Below are 20673 nucleotides of genomic sequence, written 5' to 3'. Positions count from 1 at the left end.
ATGGCAGACCAACTTAGTTCATCACTATGTTCTAACTCTTAAAGAAGAAAACAGTCGAAGAAGTCGACCAGATTATTTCGTGACTTCTTCCAATTACGAAAGGACATGTATGGTTCAAAAGTACACGTAGCTCTAAAATGTGGGGCACGTTGTCTTACACTGCCTCTAGATATAAATCACAGATCTGGCGACCGTGTCATCCTGCTATTGGTTAGACCAAAGCTACTTCCCAACTTCTTTCACACGAGCCGAAAACGTAATTGCGATATCTGTACTTTTTACGCACGTGTGATGCCGCCATTGGTTAGCCACAAGACCGTTCTTTGTTCTCTGTTTTTCTCCTATAATTCTTTGGTTGTGATTTCAAGGCTCATGAGACACACTTGCTGCTATTGGTCAGAAGTGTTGGCATCAACGTTTTCTTTTGTTTTCCATCCTTCTTATATACCTGCGGTTGCCATCGGACACCAGGTCCTGTCAGCGAGACATCGCGGTGGTACCGGAATCGGCCTACTTTGTTCTTCAGTCTTCCCATCAGATCTGCCACATCCATCGGACAAGCTGCGACTCGTCAAGTTGGGCTGCTCAAACGACGCAAGTTTCGACAGAGCACCAGGTACGAACAAGAGGTAAGTGTATCTGTCACAGCATATGCATAGTCGGTATAACCGCCCTTCGGGGCAACACACCAGCTTCGCGGGTACGGCGCGATCGACACCAGTTGGTTATATCAACCCAGCCATATCTAACCTTCCCACATCATACTGCAAGCGTTGTTCAGAACTATTGAGCGATGACACTCCTACTGTACTTGGTGGTACGGAGTCCGACTCCACGATAGTTCTAGTAAAAAATTGATCCCTCCAACATTGCCACGAGAGAACAGGTGGATCGTGCTGGCGCAGTTGCCTCCTCCACAGTATAAGTTAAAGTGCTGTCCTGAACCTTTTCATATAACTTAACTGTAGGCACATCATTTCACATTACTTGGAGTTTTTACGCCGAATGTGACCTATTTTCAAATACCTGCTTCTAAATTGATCCAGACCAGTGCATGACGGCAGCATGAAGAAACATTCCTTAAGGTGAGGTGAGAAAGAGTGTAAAACGAACTGTATCATTTGCACTAAAGCCAAATAAGGTTAGTTTAGTGGGACAGTATCATTTTAATGACAGAAAAGGGGGCGTTGTCAGCAGATACCGGAAATTCCACGGTCCTGGAGGTCAGCAATCTACGGTTGTTGGTTGTAATTGTACCTGCAAATCCAAATAAAGTTGATAAAATGACTCTTATAGTGTTATGCTTCCGCCACATTTCCAAGATTCCAGTCACCGACCGAGCTCTGATGTCAGGTGCTTGAACACCGGCTTTGCTACAGTCACATTTCCAAACCGATGCGCCGGCTGTTTTTGTGGCTGTTTGCACTTTCGGAGTGGGTCCCGTAGGACCCTCGATAGCTGGCCGGCCGATCTCGTTTGATATCAACTTTTACTTAGAATCAGCCCCTGGTGCTTTCAGCTTTAGGTCAGGGCTTGGATCTGTGGTATAATTTTTCTCGGTACCAGGGCTGATTCTCGCCCCCAAACACACTTCCTTTGCTATGGTCTTCCGCCGCTCATTGGACCTTCAACCCAGATCCGTGGCTATACAGATCTAAACATTATCGGGGCAGTGTGGCAGGGCGGCATAGGATCCGTCTGAGGCCGCCATGGGACATGTGAGTCGTGCAATGGGGCAACAAAACAGCCACCCGGATAACCTTTTCCCCTTTAGTATCTTTCTGCACCCATGCCCTACAGCTCCCTCATCTGAGCGTGTTCCGTTGCCTACAGCTTCTCCCCATTTTTAGCTGACAACGCCCCCTTTTCTGTCATCGAACAATTATACTCTCCCACTAACCAACCTCATTTGGTCGCAGTGCAAATGATACTGTCGTTATTCCAGAGAGTTTTACAAATTTCCTCCACTCACCGTGACGATTTTTTTTCATCCTGCCGCCATGCACTGGTCTGGATCAATCTAGAAGCAGCCACCCTTTGTACTTAACTACATTTAGTGACACTAAACTACATTCTGTTGTTCATTGTTTTGTTGTTTGTACAATAGTCTGTGACAATACCCCCTTTAGTATAAGCCAAGACTTTCCACATATCATTTACTTGCCACACTAGATCCCTTGAAGGACGTAGAGTAAACCACTTAAAGCGGTCGATTGTATCTGAAAACGCCCCCTTTTGTATAAGCCAAGATTTTAATATCATTATACTCCACATTTCATCTAGTTGCAACTACGCCAAAATATTATCACGAAGTCCCTTCACGAGGGAATAATTCACTGAGTTAAAGGAATGGGGTATGCAGGCACTCCTTCATAAAGATGTAGGGCGAACATAGAAACAATCCCCCCGGCCCGAGTTCTTCATCATGGGTTTTTGTGTGCCCTGGATTCGGATCGATCCCAGACTGACTGCCCAAATGCCTCTCATACCGGTCACTGCGGTACTAGTCCTACCGAGAAATAAATGTGGACGAGTTAGACAACACTGTAGAGCCTACCACTTCTCTAGAAGAGTTGACTACCCCGGTAACAGCCTAACGTGAGCTTTGAGGCATCACCTCGGCGGTGGGTGCGTTACCTACCCGCCGAGGTCATTTAGGGCGGCCCGGTGGATTTTTACGGGGCCGGGCGGGATGCAGTTATTTACCTAGATCACAGACAGGAATCGAAGATCGCCGATGAAATGCCTTATTTGTCGGACCCGTGGGATGGTACCAAGCTGGAGACCCAAACCTCTTAGTTTCCAACTTAGCTTAATTCTAGTTAGGCGATACCCTGGGTTCCAGACTGTTAATATCGGGCCCGAGTTTAGCCGGTTCCCTTTAGCCGGTACCTTGTAGTCAGTTCCTTCGGCGGCACAGAGACCCCAGCCCGCAGAATCCTAATTAGCGCACCGAGAGATTTCCAGCCGGGGAGTTGACCGGCCCTACCAATGGGGTGCGGTTCACGCCCACGGGCTACAACTCCCCGGAGCGTTGATTAAGACCGGGCGGGCAGACTGTTCTCGGGCCGCCGAAACAAATCGCTAGCGACCCGGTACTAGTCTGGCGCCCAGGGTAGTTAGGTGACTCAGTCTAAAATAATTTTATTTGTGCTGTGTTTGAATCTTCATAGGAAGAACATTATTGCGCGACCATTGTAGCAGGTACAAAGTATGGCAACAACATAATAAAGTGAAACTCATCTTCAATTCGATTAGGACAGAATGGGCAAAACCTTTGGTCGGGAGCTACATTAAAGTATCTACCTGTTTCTATATTCAATCTATGGCTACTAATTCTTAACTGTGTTATCGCTTTACGGATTTCAACACTATTCACATCATAAAGATATTTTTCTTGTGCATAATGATTTTTGGATTTGTGAAGAAGGGACAATTTTGAATTATTGCTTACACAACTAAACCACTCTTGTATATGTGCATCCTGTAGTCTGCAGTTGAGTTGATGTTCAATATAGTCTACTTTATAACATTTAGGATTCATCCATATGTATCCAAGGCCGTGATAATTGAGAACATCCTTCACATGATTAATCCAGTCATGATCACTAGAAAATACAACATATATTCCTTCATACAAGAAATGAAACTGGCATCTTACCTCAATCGCCCGACATGTGACAACTAACATCTACGCCTGTGTTGTTGGTCGTCGTTTTAGTCCTGTCGTTTCCTTATGAATACCCCCACGTAGTGTTCTAGGGCTGATCTTTCTGACGCTTAGACCAGCTAATCAAACGACAAGGACCGAAGAAAATGCTTGAGAAGATCCAGGCCAGGGCCAGATTGAATGCTGACGAAGTCAAAGAAAATCACCCGTTTCTTCTTCAGAACGTTCTGATGCTGTTTTCGTTGTTTGGCCTCTCTATCGCCCCATGGTTGGCGCCGTGCTAACGCACCGGTTAGGGTGTCCTGGGTTCAGTTCCTGGGGAGTGCAGAGCCACATTGTCTTTGTCTCCCATGACATGCCATTGGGAAAGGCAATTTACACGACTTTCCTCACTCCACTCAGGTGTGGAGATGGGTACCTAGCTTAGGTTGGTTAGGTTACAGACATGTCGGCAATGGAAGAAGATGAAATACCGTGCCCCAGACACAGTGGATACCAACCCACTGCCCCAGGGCCATGAAAAGGTGTATGGGACTACCTTTACCTTTTATAGCCCTACTCCATACTTTCATCGTAATTCTTATCGCTCCGCGGTCTTCTGCCGTTCCCCTTCCATCGTCCCGTCGGCACGGTATCCTCGATCGCTCGATCGCTGCAACAGTCCATCGGGATGGGTCCGTCTTCTAAGCCCGCCACTGTTCCAGACCGGTATGGCGCCCTTGCCCACAGGCCCTGTATCGGGGCGGACCCAGGAAGGCGGAGAGATATCGATCATCTTCGCAGACCGACTTCTTAGTAGTCCTGCGAGGCAGTCTGACGGACTCACGTCGTATCTCAGAGCGTTCTGGTGCCTTTTTTGTGCCATGGTGGCAAGACGCGTCCGAACTTTGAGCCACAGAGGCAGTTTTTACCAGTCTTGACACGTCTTGACACGAACAGCTCCGGAAATTAACACGGACAGCAAAGAATGACACCACCGTCGAATTCAATTTCCATTGGAGAATCACGGGTAAAAGAACTCGAAAAATACCGAGCTTAGCAAGAACGTTCTGCATAAGTCTAGCTTTGACAGAGCATAGCAAAACAGGGACTGTCCGCAGAGATCGTGACACACATGCTGCCGTACATATGCTATCGCGATTGATGTGGTTCAACCAGTATGGGGTCAAAGGGTCAGGAAAAACTACTATCGATATATCATTAGTGTCCGCAACCAGTGGTGCATGACTGGTGGCTTCAAGCTAAACCCGCACGACCTTTAGCTGTCCTGTAATGTTCAGTGGATGTCCTATTGTATCATCTTCCCCCCCCCCCTAAGTACTACAAGTCATTGCCTGTGGATGAAAACTTAGAATGTATGGTGTTAGTTATCCACATACTAATAGTGGTGTGTGGTCCCCACTTATCTGTCAGGCCGGCTCTGTTTTATAGATTAGATACCATATTGTATAAGATAGACTAGTACACCATATTGTATAAGATAGACTAGTACACCATATTGTATAAGATAGACGGATTAGCCTAGTAGAATGTTATCTATGTACCAGTGAATGCCATACTCTGTACCTTGTACAATTGTTGAGCAATAAAGTTATATATATCATTATGAAAATTACTAAGGAACATCTAAACTTTCTCCAAATACAAATGATTGGATTTTACCGAAATTTTCAACCGAATCATTCGATGCTTTTCAGCTATCTGACCTAATTGTTCTGGACGCCAGACCTTAGACACGGTCAGACGTTATCATATCAAAGGTTGTTGGGAGTCGACATCATAAAGATTACTGACACTGTTATTGTCATCTATGCATTAGTTCTCCACCATGAAGCGGGCAGTGGGGATAGGCGTGCCCTTATTGCTGATCCTGGCAGTCTCTGCGTATCTCATCGGGACTGCGCTAAGGAAGGATCCATTCTCCGAACCCGGACACCGTGTCATCAAAAGGTCCTTGTGTAAGTGTTGGACTCGTAACTTAGGGGGGGGGGGGGTGACAACAGCCTTATATTGTAACGTTTTCAAAGTAGCAAAATGGACAAATGTAAGCTGGGAATAACAATAGTGAATTGGCGGCCTAATCGGCTTTCCAATATCAATAATGGGCAAGAAATATCAAGCACAGTTTCTCTGTCAGATTGTAAAGGTTCTAAAATACCTTACCACATTTTAGAATTCCCGAAGCGATTTGGCATATAGTACACCAAAATCTCGTGATCAAGCCATTGAGGTCTTGTGGCAATATTGTACATTTTGATATTCGATGATAAAGTATGAATACCAATGTGTTAGAACGTAGCAGTTCGTCGGTAAAGAAGAGTGGAGAGCCTTTCTCTTCTGGTTGATGATGTTTCTTCAAACCCTTTACGTACCGCAGCATTGCCGACGGATCTGCAGGACGCTCTCCGAGCAGCAGCTGCTGAATACCCGGCTGATTACGTCAAGAACCCGGATATCGTCAAGGACAAACGCTTTCTGCCGGCCATCGCCAGTCTTGCCGGGAAGCTCTTTCGTAAGTCCTCCAACACAAATTTCTAGTAACTTGTCGCATTATACCTTCCGATGGCTCAGGAACTATTTTCCACAATGGTCTCGCCCTTGGAAATTCCACAGTACCTGGCAGAGTGACGAAGGTTAGCTGTAGGTTCTTAGTCAGTGCCAATGATCCACAAAAGCTTTGCTATATATCCACAGATATTACCCTATTAGATGCTATTTATTGATTGGCATTCAACCGAGTCTACATGTGGGGATCAGCCTGCAGTCCCCATAGGGAGAACGCTGTCTCCAATGATGTGGCATCGTGTGGCACAATCGGTAGCGTGTTTCGCCCAGAACCGAGAGGTCCCGGGTTCGAAACCCTGATATGCCTCCATGTTGTGCCCTTGGGAAAGGCAATTTACACGACTTTCCCCACTCCACCCAGGTCTGAATGGGTACCTGACTTTGGTTGGGGAAGGTCGTATTGAGGTCACCTGCTGGCGCCGAATGGCAGCCGCCCAGATCCTTGCGACAATTCCACAAAGTGCAAGTGTGGAGCAAACACACAAGTATCTGTTCTGTACTATATGATTGTAAACTTTGCAGCAATTCAGCGCTGGCTGCCATTGCACGGGTGGTTTCTGACCAACCAATAAACCATGTTTCTACTAATGTGTTTTACCCGTGTACAGAAGCAGGAAAGAGCGTCGACGTAGGACAACTGACAGACACGATACAGAAACTGGGCAGTATGAAGAACATGGGGCCGGACATCTTGGCCCAAAGCGTGCAACAGGAGTCCGAGGTCACGGCAGAAGTGGAAAAGAAGGTGGCGGAGGAGACGGTCGAAAAGATATTTGACGAAGGTGAGGGATAACAGCTACTGTATCCATTGAGCTTTGAATCATGTAACTCAGCGAGGTGCGTTCTGTGCAATCGTGTAACTTCTCACATGTACTGTCAAGGGGATACCAACCACATTGTTTTATTTCGTAACCCAACATTGTCATGCCAATATCTGCATCTCGGAACAATGTCGTCATTCCGTTTGCTCAAATAGAGATCTGTCCGGTCGGGCATACTGGTGAGATACAGTTTACGTATTATCAGTCTACTGATGTCATTCATATTGCCTCACGGTACAGTTGAGCATGAAAAGAAAGATGAGGCTGGCGGCGGCGGCGGATCAGAGGAGGAAATGAAGGTACACAACTGCATTTCTTTGTTTTAATATCTTATGACAAGCCATTCCACGGTTCAAACTGCGCGTGCGTAGCAATGTGCATTGTGGGTAATACGTCCAATGGGAAGGCCCCTGACAGTTCTTGTCTACGCCATGTGCAAACATGTTTTGTTTATGTCTCGGGGGCCTTCAACTTTGTTACTCACAATCTATGTCCCTGTAGAAACACGGTTTAAACCTGGAACCGGATTATTCCATGTTCAGCGAACATGGAAGCACAGTCTTGAGACTTGAGAGTTTCAGAGTTGGATTGTTGTAAGTATGAAGTAAGGCATTGGGGAAAGTGGTATGAATAGAGGCAATGTACTGAAAGGTTTTGAATTTGACAATGGGTAGAATACTTCCATGAATTTGTTATGAATCAACTGGCAGCCATGTAACAGTATGCATGAAGTGAGGAATTGAGAAAAGCGGGATGACTACATTAGGAAAAGTCATCAACGGTTTTGCATTTGACATTGAGCAAGATGTTTATGTTTGCGGATATTTGTGCCGCTCTCTTGAATTGAGACCCCTCTCTTCGTATGTTTGTTTGTCTGTTTGTTTGTTTGCAAAGATTATGTGACTGTACAGTGACACATACGTTGATAGAACTAATTGTTTTTCAGGCTGAAATAGACTTTGTTCCAGAAAAGGGAATGGTCCAGGATGACATGTTCGCTCCGCCAGGGATGGAGATGAAAATAGACGTTGAGAAAGACCCCGGGTAAGTGTTTGCTTCATTTCCACCCCACCCCACCCCCCAGGGAGGGAGGGAGAGAGAGAGAGAGAGAGAGAGAGAGAGAGAGAGAGAGAGAGAGAGAGAGAGAGAGAGAGAGAGAGAGAGAGAGAGAGAGAGGGGGGGGTAAATGTAAATACATGTAGAAAATATGCGTTGAGAAAGTTCCCGAGTAAGTGTTTGCTTCATTTCCGACACCCCACCCCAAGAGAGAGAGAGAGAGCTAGATAGATAGATAGATAGATAGATAGATAGATAGATAGATAGATAGATAGATAGATAGATAGATAGATAGATAGATAGATAGATAGATAGATAGATAGATAGATAGATAGATAGATAGATAGATAGATAGATAGATAGATAAACGAACTGTGTGCCACATGTATTATCAGTTATTACAACACCGACAATTATTCTACACCGGCAGGAAGGACAGTGAGCCCGATCAGAGCTCCCAACCAATGGCGTTCTCCTACCCGATGGGGATGGGCTCTGCTCTGATGAACGGCTGTTTCGGGACGGGGTACGTGCTTGGCGATCCGTGCTACAACATGAAGGACGCCATCCCAAACTGCTGGGTGAGTTTTGTATTCATCATCATCTGTCGTCCCAGATTAGCGGAGTAATACGTCTTTTCACAACATTCCTCTACGGCTTTCGGTCGTTCATAACCGCTCCCAATTCAAGTTCTCTGTATTAATACCGGAGTCTCTGGGGATGGTTTAAGGGTAGGTGAGCTTTCTCGAGTAGAGTTTCCACTAGATCTCCACAGAATGAGTGAAGAGATGCCTGGGGACACTCGGGGAAGATAACCATAGATGGTCCAGATGGATGCTTGTTCATGGGCGTTTTGTGTTATTAGAGGAACTTCATTCATTCATTCATTCATTCACTAAGTACCATGTAGCTATTCAAATTAGCAGCCAGGGCGTGGTGCACGGTGAATTTCACTGGAGATGTTTGCTAACCTGTCATCTAACCTATCATTAGTGGTAATGAATAGTTCCTGTAGCACATGCACATAGAGGCAATGCAGGACAACAGAAATACTGATTCTTTGCATGCTTGTATTGTGTGAACCGCCTCATGAAGCTAGGTACTCATTGTCACCTTAGTGAAGCGAGGAAATTCGTGTCAAGTGCCATTCCCAAGGGCACAACGTTAACAGGGCATGTCAGCGGATTCGAACCAGGACCTCTGGGTCTTGGGCCAAACACCCTGCCATCAAACGACCGCGACGACTAGAACTAAGAGTACTAGACGTTAAGATTTAGAAAGGGTGGAGCACATTGCCGTAACATAACTTTATATCGTCGCACAGAACATGATGGAGGGGTGTGGCTACATCGGGGTCGGTTTCGACGGTCGCGGGGACTACAGCAGCACGTCCCGACGGAAAACAGTCATCCAGCGGAACTGCAAGAACAGGGCCACGTGAGTGTCGAGGAAACATTGTTGTGCCTATATTCTGTTGTATATAATCTTCCACTTAAAACTATACAAAATGTACATAAACACGCACCTCCACACAGACAGCCAAAACAGACATACACCTATTGTCATTGTCTATGTTCATTTGTATGTAAACTTTCACTTCGAACTACAGTCAAACATAGATTCAACACCCACTCAAGGGACTAAGGAAAATTGTTGCTGAGGACAGATGGTTTCTCAGGACAGGATGGGGATAACTATGTAACATTGTACGGGGCTGTTTTAATAAGGCCTGTGACTATAGGTGTTTTCTTAATCAGGTTTGACTTAATATAAAAAGTACATGCACCCTCACACAAACAGGCACAACAAATATCCCTAGTGTCTTTCGGTAATGTGAAAATGTATACTGCATGATCAGCAATGCGAGTATGTTGCAATGACTGATCTTAAATAACCTTTTATAAGAAGCCTGTATATTGGAATAACAATGTAACAATACATGTACCTGTCTTCTTTCTTACTAACGGAAATATTCTTTTTCACCACACCCCAGGTATCACGATGAGGATGTTCCAGACAACATGAACGTTCATGGCATCTTTGACACTGAAGTCGCCTCCTACGTCTTTGAGTCGCAGTCGGCTTACCGCCATTCCCTACAGATGAAGGCTGGAATGTCATTTTCTGGATTTGGTTTCCAGGTAACGATTCGTTACAAATTAGAAATTAAAAAGGTTGACCTCAAATGAAACTGAAATGATGAACTGAAGAAATTGAAAAGGCATTTCGAGTTTTGTCTGTAACTGATTTTCTTGGCCATTGATGAATCTTATTTCTGTCCAGGCCGCCGTTGATTCAGCATACGGGAGATCCTCATCCTCGTCCAAACAGTCGTTCATGTCCCTCATCCAGGCTAACGTGATAAGGTGAATTTTCTTTCCCATATACTGAGTACTGTTACAGTATTGAAGTACTGAGTCGTTAAGACTGTATGTTAATCTTTGTTTTATGATTTTGTGCGGAGTAGATTAATTATGATTTTGAACCTTCCGTAAAGAAACATATCCACACCTCAAACTCGAGAGAACTATTCTTTATCCCACAACCACCAATTGGAACTCATAGACTCTTTATGACTATGAATACAATACAATAGGAGTCCAGGACTCTCTGTCACAATGGCAACCAGTCACCACAGGCCCCAACTCTATGGTGGAAGGGCCATTCGGCTAGCTGGTAACGTCCGTTGATGAGAAAGTTTCACCAGTGGAAGGGCTGTTAGAAGTGCTATTTAGTCAGGCTGGTAACCTAGGTTGATTGATGAGAAAGTTTCACTCTTAGTTAAGTTCCATTTCACCTGTAGGTATGAAATCTTCCTGGATGAAATCTCGCCGGACACACTGAGCCTGGCCTTCCTGCGGGACTTCCTGTCTCTTCCCAAAAATTTCATCGTGGGGAAGGCAGAACTTCGTAAGTACTGGTCGCACGTGCACCTTTTTGTTAAATTTGAGGGTAGATGATGTCGTGTCGCTATGTTTCCACAATGTAGAGTCATCAGTTCTCATCATGAGCGGTAACTGTTTACTAAGGCAATCATTTGTTGTTTACAGAAAAGTTCATCATCCGCTATGGAACTCATTTCATCAAGTCAGCTAAGTTTGGTGGCTCCTTCAGGCTGTTCAAGACTCAAGAGGCCTCCAAGAGTGAAAGTCTTGAGGACTTCTCCGTTCAGGCCCAGGCTTCATACAATTCCCTTTTTTTCAACGCCGGAGGCCACTTCGGAATCGGAGGCTCCAGTGGATCCTCGTATGGCAGCCATTTTTTCTTCTTGTCATAAACTTGTGGGGGTAAGGTGATACATGGCATCTTGATTGTACTGTATATGTCGTCTTTCTTTCCCGTCACAAACCAGTGGAAGATAAGCTCTTCAGGGGAGCTAAACTGGCTCGAGATCACTTTCACCTTGGTTGTAAATTTGTAATGTAAGGGATTATGGACAACTTGTTTGCTTAGTCAATAATCAAATGTAGAATTGTTAATGACTAGTAATGCCAAAGGCCATATACCTCCAGCTAGATAATAGTGAGTAGCAGTTCCTAACGTTTTTGCTTGTTGACAGAAAAAAAAACTAAACAATGTTCCTGGCTATTGTTGTGCACATTGATCAAAAGAGCAACTGATTCAAGGAGCAAAATAATTCGTATTTTTTCCAATCACCTGAAGGATGAATCGCTTGTGAATGTTAAAAAGACAAACATCTGTAATCTTACAGCCAGTCTTCCAAGTCTTCCAGCACCCACGTGACAATGGAAGGAGGCGACCAGGAAGTTGCATCCATAGTAGCTGACTTCTACTCAACCGGGTTCAAGGACACTTTCACCGAGTGGCTGAAGTCCATCCCCAAATACCCCAAACCCATCGAGATGTTCGTGGGAACCATGTCGGAGCTGCTGGACCTGAACTACAAACTTCTCTTCCCTTTTGACATCAAGGATGCTGCAGACGGCTGCTTCAGTGAGAAGTGAGTTTTAGGATATGTATTTTTGTATTTTCTTTCATTCTTTGTTCTAGGCCGATTTGTTTGCTCAATTGTCCAATTACTACATTTTCATCATTTATATATTAAATTCCAATATGACCAGTGAACTGGCACTTTTACATTGGACTTGCATTGAGTCTATGCAATACATGCAGTGGTCTTCGTATTGTATGCCCACATTTTTTTCAATATGTTCATTACATTGATGATGCAGGTAAACAATGGATTCTTATAGAGAAGAAACTGAAATAGGCTCTGTTTAGAGAGAAGTTGATAGTTCTTCCAAAGATTCTTCTAAAATAGTTCTAGTGATCATTTTCCATATTCTTGCTCTTTCACATTCTTATTTCAAAAACCCCAGCCTTAAGACCGAGGACGGCACCGGAAGGAAGTATTATGAGGTCGCCAAGCTGGTGAACAACAGCAGAGGAGAGATGAAACCAGTGAACGAGAAACGGTAATCTTAACATTCGTAGAAGATGAAGTCTTGAAATGAGTTTGTGTGGGATACAAGCTAGACGAAAATGATACTTATTATGGATGATTATGATTTCTTTTTTTTTTGTGACATGTATTTTCATGAAATTCATTTTCATTGCTGTAGGACAAGTAAATGTCTGGGGTATTAAAGGTTTGTTTTCTTAAGTTGTGATTATATATAATTTAAACCATTCATGTCATCAAGATTCTGGGGGAAGGCCCACGAAAAGCCACATAGGTTTTTGCCCCTCCCCCTGCATGTTTCTCGCCTGTATTATCATATTGTATTAATTTGTTTGTACGTGTGCAAAATAAACAATAAAACAATACCTTTATACCTACACAGGTATTGTGACTTTACGTCTGTGGACAAGTTTGAAGAATCAATGGACAAGAAACGCCTCGCGTTGGAAAGGGCGATCGCTATCTTCATGGAGGAGGTATAGTGGATAGCAGTTTTTTAAAAGCCAGTAAAATTAGACTTCCTCTATAATTCACATAAAAATCTGGTCTTTTCCGAAAACATCTATGTAATCTTTGAATTGATTGCCCATTTTGTAGCGGTGATTGATTGATTGATTGATCGATCGACCGATTAATCGATGATCGATTTATTGATTTATTGATTTATTTATTTATTGATGCTTCAACAGGGACCAGTGCCCACCACAGACTTCCACCTGAAGGGAGGCACGCCCGGATGTGAGACAAAAGCCCTGAAGGTGAAAGGGGGTCCTGCCGGGTCTACCCACCCCACATGGCTGGAGCTCATCAATGGAGACACTTACAAGGTACGGGAGAACTGTACAATCAGTACCGATAACTCACTCATACTTTTGTATCGTCATCAAACGCAAGTCCACTTTTCTATCCTGAATATCAAACACTTTTTGTGCCAAATGTGTCGGTTTCTAAGGTCGTTGCACCAAGGTTTTCATATCCATAACGAACCTTTGCTCTATCTTGTCTACACTGTACAGGTCATCTTTGATCTTCCTGCAGCCATCAACTACGACCTTAAAAAGAACATGGAGGTGTTCCTAGTTTATGCAGAAAACAGGTATTGCAACTTAAAATAACGGCATGAGAGGCAAATCAGTTGTGTACAAGAGAATTCTATAATACTCAGGCCTTGGAAAAAGGAATTACCGGGTTACCCGACTAACCCTAGCAAAACCCTGCCGACCCTAGCCTTATTTGGTCAACCACTAGCAAGGGACATGAAATTGTCTTCCTAGGTCTGCGTGAAATGTACAAAAAGATGTTTTTTTATGTATGTGATCATAAGTTGCAGAATGTCTATGGCGCCCCCCGTCTCTGTCGAGGGACGGCTATGGGAGCAAGTAGCTATGGGAGCAACAAACAGCCCATTGATAGGTCTTTTGCTCAAACAGATGGACCTGTTACGCGCCTGGGACCGAGGTCCACATGTACAACAGCCGCACTAATGGTGGAAGTGGTGATACCAGCCTCAAAAAGGTATTACTTAATACTTCTTCCATTATTTTGTGGTGTGTAATGTGGACAGCATCAAGGAATATAATGGTAGAAAGTATTTACAACAAAATCCATATCTAAAGGGAAATATTTTTCTTCTTAACTTAGTCAAAATCTTAAGAAGCGAAAATGTTGCATTTTACATATATTTATAATTATTTATATATATCTATTTATAATAGAGGTCGAGGGGGACAGAGAGGGAGGGAGAGAACGATATACGTGCTGATATACATGAAGTACAACATAATAAACAGTGTTTTTTTTTTGTCATCAGGTCTCCTGCTTTGGGTTTGTCATGACGTATGAAGAAGCAACCGGAAAATTCGTAGTGACAGATAAGGATCAAGAAGCCTCAATCAAGGTATCCACTTCCCAGTTTATACGTCATTCTCATCACAAATATTACCGTATTAGGATAAAATATTGGTTGCCTATATGTAACGTTAACTCTCGTTGATTCCTCTGGGGATCCCAAGGCCACCACAAAAAAAACACAACTAAAATATAACTCCTGATGAGTAAAAATCAAAAGGGTGGAGGCCAATAATTTGCTAAACATTGTTGTTCTTGCCAGGCTGTGGGGAAGCTGCCTCGCGACTTCACCGGCTGGAGAGTTGCAAGGGCTGAATACCGCAGCCCGTTAGAGCATGCAACGGCAACACGGTAAAGTGGGATAAAACTCTTTAAATACGGTAGCATCATATAGCCTCCTTATCAGGCTCTACGAGTCGGGCTCTTTCGGGGATTATAATGTGTTCTTTTCTGGTGGTCCCCAAAAAAGCGTAACTCGTAGAGCCTGCATGCAAAAGAGGCTACAAATCATAGGTAGAAGAACGTTTTCAGCAAATAGGTCAAATTTGTACGGCCTTCAAGGTGGTAGTTGCTGTCAATTGTAAAGCCAAATTTAAATACGGACACGGTAGTATTTGGGACACGAAAATAGTTTGACCAGAAAACACATCATCGCCCACAAATACATAAAATCGTGCTTCAATTGTAAATTGTAATGTTGCTAAAATGTATGTGAAAATAACTGACATTAGTAATTCTGCTCTTCCCACCAGTGGTGCTTTTGCCAGTATCGTTGAGGCACCCTGCACCGTGAAGTGGTCCAACTCGTACCAGATCAAGCCTGCTGAGGAGGGAGGCAAGTGTCTGTACTTCGTGGCGGCGTCTGCAGGCGACATTTATGTCGTGTTTTCTGCCATTCCGAGAGACAAGACCACCTGGTACTATCTCCAGATCAGCTATCAAGGCGTCGCGCTCTACAAGGTAACATCATCGTTTCCTGTTCGAGCTTTCCCAGTATAATCAAACTGTACAGTCATGTAAAACCTGGTCAGACTTTTTTTGCTCTCACAGGGCGCAATCATCTCAATTTTTCTTGATTTCAGAGAGTAACACAATATGACTCAGACCCTCGTCACCTTATCGGTAAAGCATACTTCGGACAGTGTTTAAAGTAGTGATGGCAAAAGTACCCAAGAACCTTTTCAGAGACATTAGCCGCATAGCAATGCTGTCATCATATGACACTTTATAGTAGAAACAGCCGATAGACCTACTCTATCTAAGTGCAGTTTTAATTTGTAACCTTTCTAGAAGTGAATATTTATTTGGATTTCATCTGTAGATTAATTTGTGTCTCCCTTCACGTTTGGTCATCACACGACCATCGTGACCTGGACTTTGGGCCATGGGACCTACTTTCTTTTTCCGAATAACGAATTATTTTACTACATAGCAAGCAGAATCCCATATCTGAACTATGCCTTTCCCAGGGAATGAAGCTTGTGAAGTACGAGGGAGCGAAGAGCGCGCGAAGTCTGGGTGATCCAAAACTGTTCCAGCCTTACTTTATCTGCCTGGATGAGGACACAAGCCTAGGGCAAACCTACATCAAATATGGCATCGGCTCGGACACTTCTGTAAGTGAGATGTTTAGATATACTCCCAGATCTGCATCTGTCTCTGTATAGCCAGTACATCCAACCTTCAGCCTAGCACACCAGCTTCTATATCTATATCTGTATAGCCGGTATAACCTGTATCTGTATACTATTAGCTAGCTAGCTAGTAAAACCACCCTTTGGTGGAACACACCAGCTTCTGTATCTGTATCTATATAGCCGGTATTGCCGCCCTTTGGTGTAACACATCAGCTAGCAGGCACGAAACACACAACTGGTTATAATAAAAACCATCACACCTAACCTTTGGACATAAACGGTGTTTACAGCTATCTAGTGAGGATGCCCATACTTAACTTGGTGACAACGAATTGCGATCCACGATAGTTCTAGGAAGTAAGAATTTTGAAAGACTTCAATCCTGGTACTTGAAAGCATGACTTTTTCTTGTTCCTGTACTATATGTATGTTTTGCATGCCGATTCTGGTGTAACTGCCTTACCGAGATTCTGTTGCTGAGGATGTATGAACTATCTTGTAACATTTTCTGACCAACAGGAGAAAGGGCTGGTCTACATGGTCTACAACGATGCGAGTCCGCCATTGGGCATCCGTTTCTACTCATTCGGCAGCGGGGAAAAGGACGTAGAGATCATGGACGCCCGAGTCATCGAGGGAGGGGCAACCGGAGAAATGGAGTGTTACGGTGGAACTGTGATGAAGGATGGCAAGTGCGTGGAGGACTGCCATCCCGAGTGCAACGGTGAGGGTTTCCAGCTCGGAGTCTTGTGTAATCATGACATAATTTGAATAATGTATTAAAGACAGGGAACAATCAGCACTTTGTGGAGAGAGTGAACCGGTTTGATTTGTACCTTTTCTTTCCAAATGCAGGATGCATCCCAATGTCTCCTGGATCGAAGCTGGACACAGAATGCCGCATGTGCAGGCATGTTGCCCTCTCCATTGCTGGTGGGAGGATCCGATGCGTCGCCGCATGCCCGGCAGGTCTCAAAGCAGATACAAATACTGCTACATGCATATGTCAGGACTTTGGCGTCCGCAAAGATGATGGGAGTACAGAATGCGTCAAATCGTGCCCATATGGTACAAAAGTGGGCTCCGACAAAAGGACTTGTGTCAAAGGTGCATATTCCTTACAGGGGTTGTATTTCAAATCACACATACGATTGTCTATTAGATGATTGGTGGTAATCATGTCGTGAGGATGTACTCATGTCCAACTCCTATATCAGCACACATAGGTCAATTTCTTTATTCTCATTCATTCGAAAGCAAGAAAAAAAATCATCCGTACATGACTATTGTAATTCGTATACTGTTATCGATAGGGTGATGAAGGTTAGACATCCAGGTAATAAGATACGCCAAAAATAGTTACTCAAGCTACTGGATGAAATTTTGAAACAGTCAGACGTTTCAGACAGCATCAGCTATCTTTCGTCAGTGACTAAGGAAAGATCTTGCTGAACCAGGTTTTATACCAAAACTCAAAATATGTTAATGAGATAGTCACAGACGAAAGATAGCGGATGCTGTCTGAAACGTCTGACTGTTTCCAAATTTTGCCCAGTTGCTTGAGTAACTATTTTTGGCGTATGTTATGGATAATATTTTGTAGTTATAATTTAACGGTTGGGTAGATTAGCCTTGTAGTATTAATGATTTACTACCATACATTGTACCATGTGCGATTGTCAAGTTCATTCATTCATTCACTTATTTTCTTTATAGCTGACCCTCCACCATCGAAGTGGAGGAGTGACCTGCGCTGTGGAAAGAGCTTCCCTGCTAGTTTAGCCAACCCCGGCCAGTGTAACCCTGCAGGACCTACACCTTGTTGTTCCGATGGTGGATGGTGCGGGAGCACGGCGGCCCACTGCACATGTGATGGCTGTGTGGACTATCGTAAGTGTCCATTCTGTGCCTCTGACTACGAATGTGCGGTCTTGGAACTAGAGTTGGGTTTGATGAACAATGATGTCTGTCTGTATAGGTGGGAGAGAATACTTGTAGTACTGTTGTTACAGTAGTAATGTAGCACAATTAATGCTAACATTTAGAAAATGAAGTTATCAACGCAGGATACCAATGAAATGCTTGTTTTGTTCAAAGGTGAAAAGAAGAAGTGGAGGAGTGACCTACGCTGTGGAAAGAGCTTCCCTGCTAGTTTAGCCAACCCCGGCCAGTGTGACCCTGCAGGACCTACACCTTGTTGTTCCGATGGTGGATGGTGCGGGAGCACGGCGGCCCACTGCACATGTAATGGCTGTGTGGACTATCGTAAGTGTCCATTCTGTGCCTCTGACTACGAATGTGCGGTCTTGGAACTAGAGTTGGGTTTGATGAACAATGATGTCTGTCTGTATAGGTGGGAGAGAATACTTGTAGTACTGTTGTTACAGTAGTAATGTAGCACAATTAATGCTAACATTTAGAAAATGAAGTTATCAACGCAGGATTCCAATGAAATGCTTGTTTTGTTCAAAGGTGTCCTTCCAAAGTGGAGGATTGACAAACGCTGTGGAAAGAGCTACCCGGCACCCGGAGCCAACCCCGGCCAGTGTGACCCGAAAGGAGATGTCCCCTGCTGTTCCGATGGTGGATGGTGCGGGAAAACGGCGGCCCACTGCACATGTAATGGCTGTGTGGACTATAGTAAGATAAATGGTAAGTGTCCATTCCATTAAAAGGCAAAAGTAGTATTTATCTGCTTATCTCATCTCAAGACAGATGGGATGCCCCTTCAACTTATAAAACTTGATTTTCAACCCGGCACAGTATAGTATGGTATCATTTCTGTGTCAAAACATCGTTGTCGAGAAAGGTACCTTAGATAAATGTAAATACGTCGGCGATGGTGTAAATATAGCGTTAAAACGTTTTGGGTACACGACAGGGCAGGGTCCATAAAGAGGGACCTTTATACTACCTTACAATTTTCGTGTCAAAATACCGTCCTCTAAAACGTACCTTAGACAAGCATAGATATGTCTTTGATGCTATAATAGGGACGTTTTCAATATCGGAATGATAGCGTGCTACGAATTCATTCGATAAATATGTTAATTGCGAAGATGTTACGTTATTTCCTTACCATGCGGTAGGGTGAAGTATGCCGCATCCTTAAGAATCTTCTCGCGTGTCCCACGTGGAAGCTAAGCATACGTACCGTACGCAAGCGTGGTTATGTCCCACTCGAATTCAAAGCTAAGCTTACCCTCGCGTAAACGTGTCCCCCTACTCCATACCCCACGGGCGAGCTGTGGTATACGTCATGCGGTATACGGTGCGTACACCATACCCCCGTCATAGTTTCTGTATCAAAGTTACGGAGGTAAATACGCACCCTTTTTACCTCGCTTAATTCACGTTATGTGCGACATTAGATGCCATGGCACATCTGTCTGTTTCTTCGTGTGTTTTCGACTTCCTTATTTCGATAGAGCTGGCGTGATGATTCTACATTTTCTTCCACAGCACCGTCCACAGGTTCTTCCACAGCAGCGTCCACAGGTGCATGGCTGACTCGGCATTCGTCCTGGGTTGTGGCCTCTGCTGGCAGACCGCATGTCTCCGGCGGAAGGACGTATGATGCCGCAAAAACCTTGGATGGGGACACTGCGACCTACTGGAACCCTCAAGGTTTGAACCAAAACCACAACAACTGGTACATTACACTGGACCTCACAGTGCCCCACACTCTGACCCGCATCGCAGTCAACAACTTCGGAGACAACGTCCATGACGTTGCAGCCTTCACCCTACAGATGTCGCAGGTTGGGAGTCCGTACAACTGGAAGGACGTCGTGTCCGTTACCAACGTACAGGGACGGACGAACAAGCGCCAGGAGTTCGGTGGGTTCCAGGGAACAGCGCGGTACTGGAAATTTGTGGCCACTCGGACCTTCTCGGGCTGGCAGCCATGGCTCAAAGAACTGAACCTCTACGGAATCTCATCAGGTAAAGAAAAATCGCGGGGCCTTATTGAAGTGTGGTTACCAAAATTGAATCTTCAACAAAGCTCTCAAACCTTTTGACCAGTCTAAGAAAACACGCAAGTGCAAACCCTTGACAGACAGAAACAAGGTTAACACTAGAAAGGCAACATTTGCGAGCAAATACAGCATGTTTAGCCATACTCCTCGCCATGCAAAAAATGGACTCTCCCAAAATAACAATGGACTATTCTAAAATACTTGCACTAAAAAAATGAATCACCCAGTCCAAAATTGAGACTTCCAGTAGCACCTGAACACAATATGGACCAGTCCACAACCATATCCACTTATTGATTAACAAATACACTTCTGCTAACAAATGGACTTTTTCATAATCATTCCAGCTCAAAATTGAAAGAAATAATTAAAGAATCCTCCCCTTGCAAGAATGGGATATTCCGTGCCATTTCCATGTAAACCAGTCGAAAAATATCCGCTGAAAATTACACTCTTGCGCATAATCAACCCAGTTCAAAATTGAATTAAAAAAGATCAACCCCAGGGAAGAATGAAGTTTTCCATAGTATACATATGAAGATTTGACAGGAGAAGAAGGAAATGACCAAAAACAACATATTTGAGTCAATTCCAAGTCACCGAGAGGGTTTTAATATAATATTTGTAATATGTTTGAACTATTCTGATCAAAAGAATGTCTAAGTCACAATAG

General features: G+C 44.1%; 1 protein-coding gene and 1 long non-coding RNA gene across 3 annotated transcripts; both read left to right on the top strand.

Annotated features, from left to right (window-relative positions):
* Positions 1 to 277: 277 nt before the first annotated feature.
* LOC136420247 (uncharacterized) lies at positions 278 to 17583 on the top strand. The gene is made up of 25 exons (XM_066407463.1): positions 278 to 629; positions 5490 to 5628; positions 6048 to 6182; positions 6844 to 7017; positions 7297 to 7355; positions 8003 to 8100; positions 8543 to 8693; positions 9437 to 9549; positions 10106 to 10253; positions 10396 to 10478; positions 10916 to 11022; positions 11163 to 11358; positions 11825 to 12073; positions 12453 to 12548; positions 12918 to 13011; positions 13225 to 13362; positions 13552 to 13631; positions 13966 to 14050; positions 14346 to 14432; positions 14646 to 14734; positions 15136 to 15343; positions 15853 to 15999; positions 16540 to 16744; positions 16876 to 17088; positions 17576 to 17583. Exons 2-25 carry the CDS (start codon positions 5499 to 5501, stop codon positions 17581 to 17583), a joined length of 3093 nt encoding a protein of 1030 aa, XP_066263560.1. The 5' UTR covers positions 278 to 629; positions 5490 to 5498.
* A 182-nt stretch (positions 17584 to 17765) lies between these two features.
* On the top strand, positions 17766 to 19626 carry LOC136430516 (uncharacterized). 2 transcript variants are annotated; one of them, XR_010754902.1, is made up of 3 exons: positions 17766 to 17910; positions 18493 to 18672; positions 19483 to 19626. It is a non-coding gene; the product is annotated as an uncharacterized lncRNA (long non-coding RNA). The 2 variants fall into 2 exon arrangements; XR_010754901.1 differs by lacking the exon at positions 17766 to 17910 and adding an exon at positions 18141 to 18285.
* The last annotated feature ends 1047 nt before the right edge of the window (positions 19627 to 20673 follow it).

Source organism: Branchiostoma lanceolatum, chromosome 1, assembly GCF_035083965.1.
Source record: "Branchiostoma lanceolatum isolate klBraLanc5 chromosome 1, klBraLanc5.hap2, whole genome shotgun sequence".
NCBI classification, from domain to species: Eukaryota; Metazoa; Chordata; class Leptocardii; order Amphioxiformes; family Branchiostomatidae; genus Branchiostoma; species Branchiostoma lanceolatum.
This window is presented reverse-complemented; position numbering and strand designations above follow the sequence as displayed.

Excerpts from the sequence above, each read along its gene's own strand:
- LOC136420247 (XM_066407463.1), top strand. The coding sequence starts at position 5,499 with ATGAAGCGGGCAGTGGGGATAGGCGTGCCCTTATTGCTGATCCTGGCA. Across the intron at positions 8,101-8,542 it reads GACGTTGAGAAAGACCCCGG|GAAGGACAGTGAGCCCGATC; the intron begins GTAAGTGTTTGC and ends CTACACCGGCAG. Across the intron at positions 12,549-12,917 it reads AAACCAGTGAACGAGAAACG|GTATTGTGACTTTACGTCTG; the intron begins GTAATCTTAACA and ends ATACCTACACAG.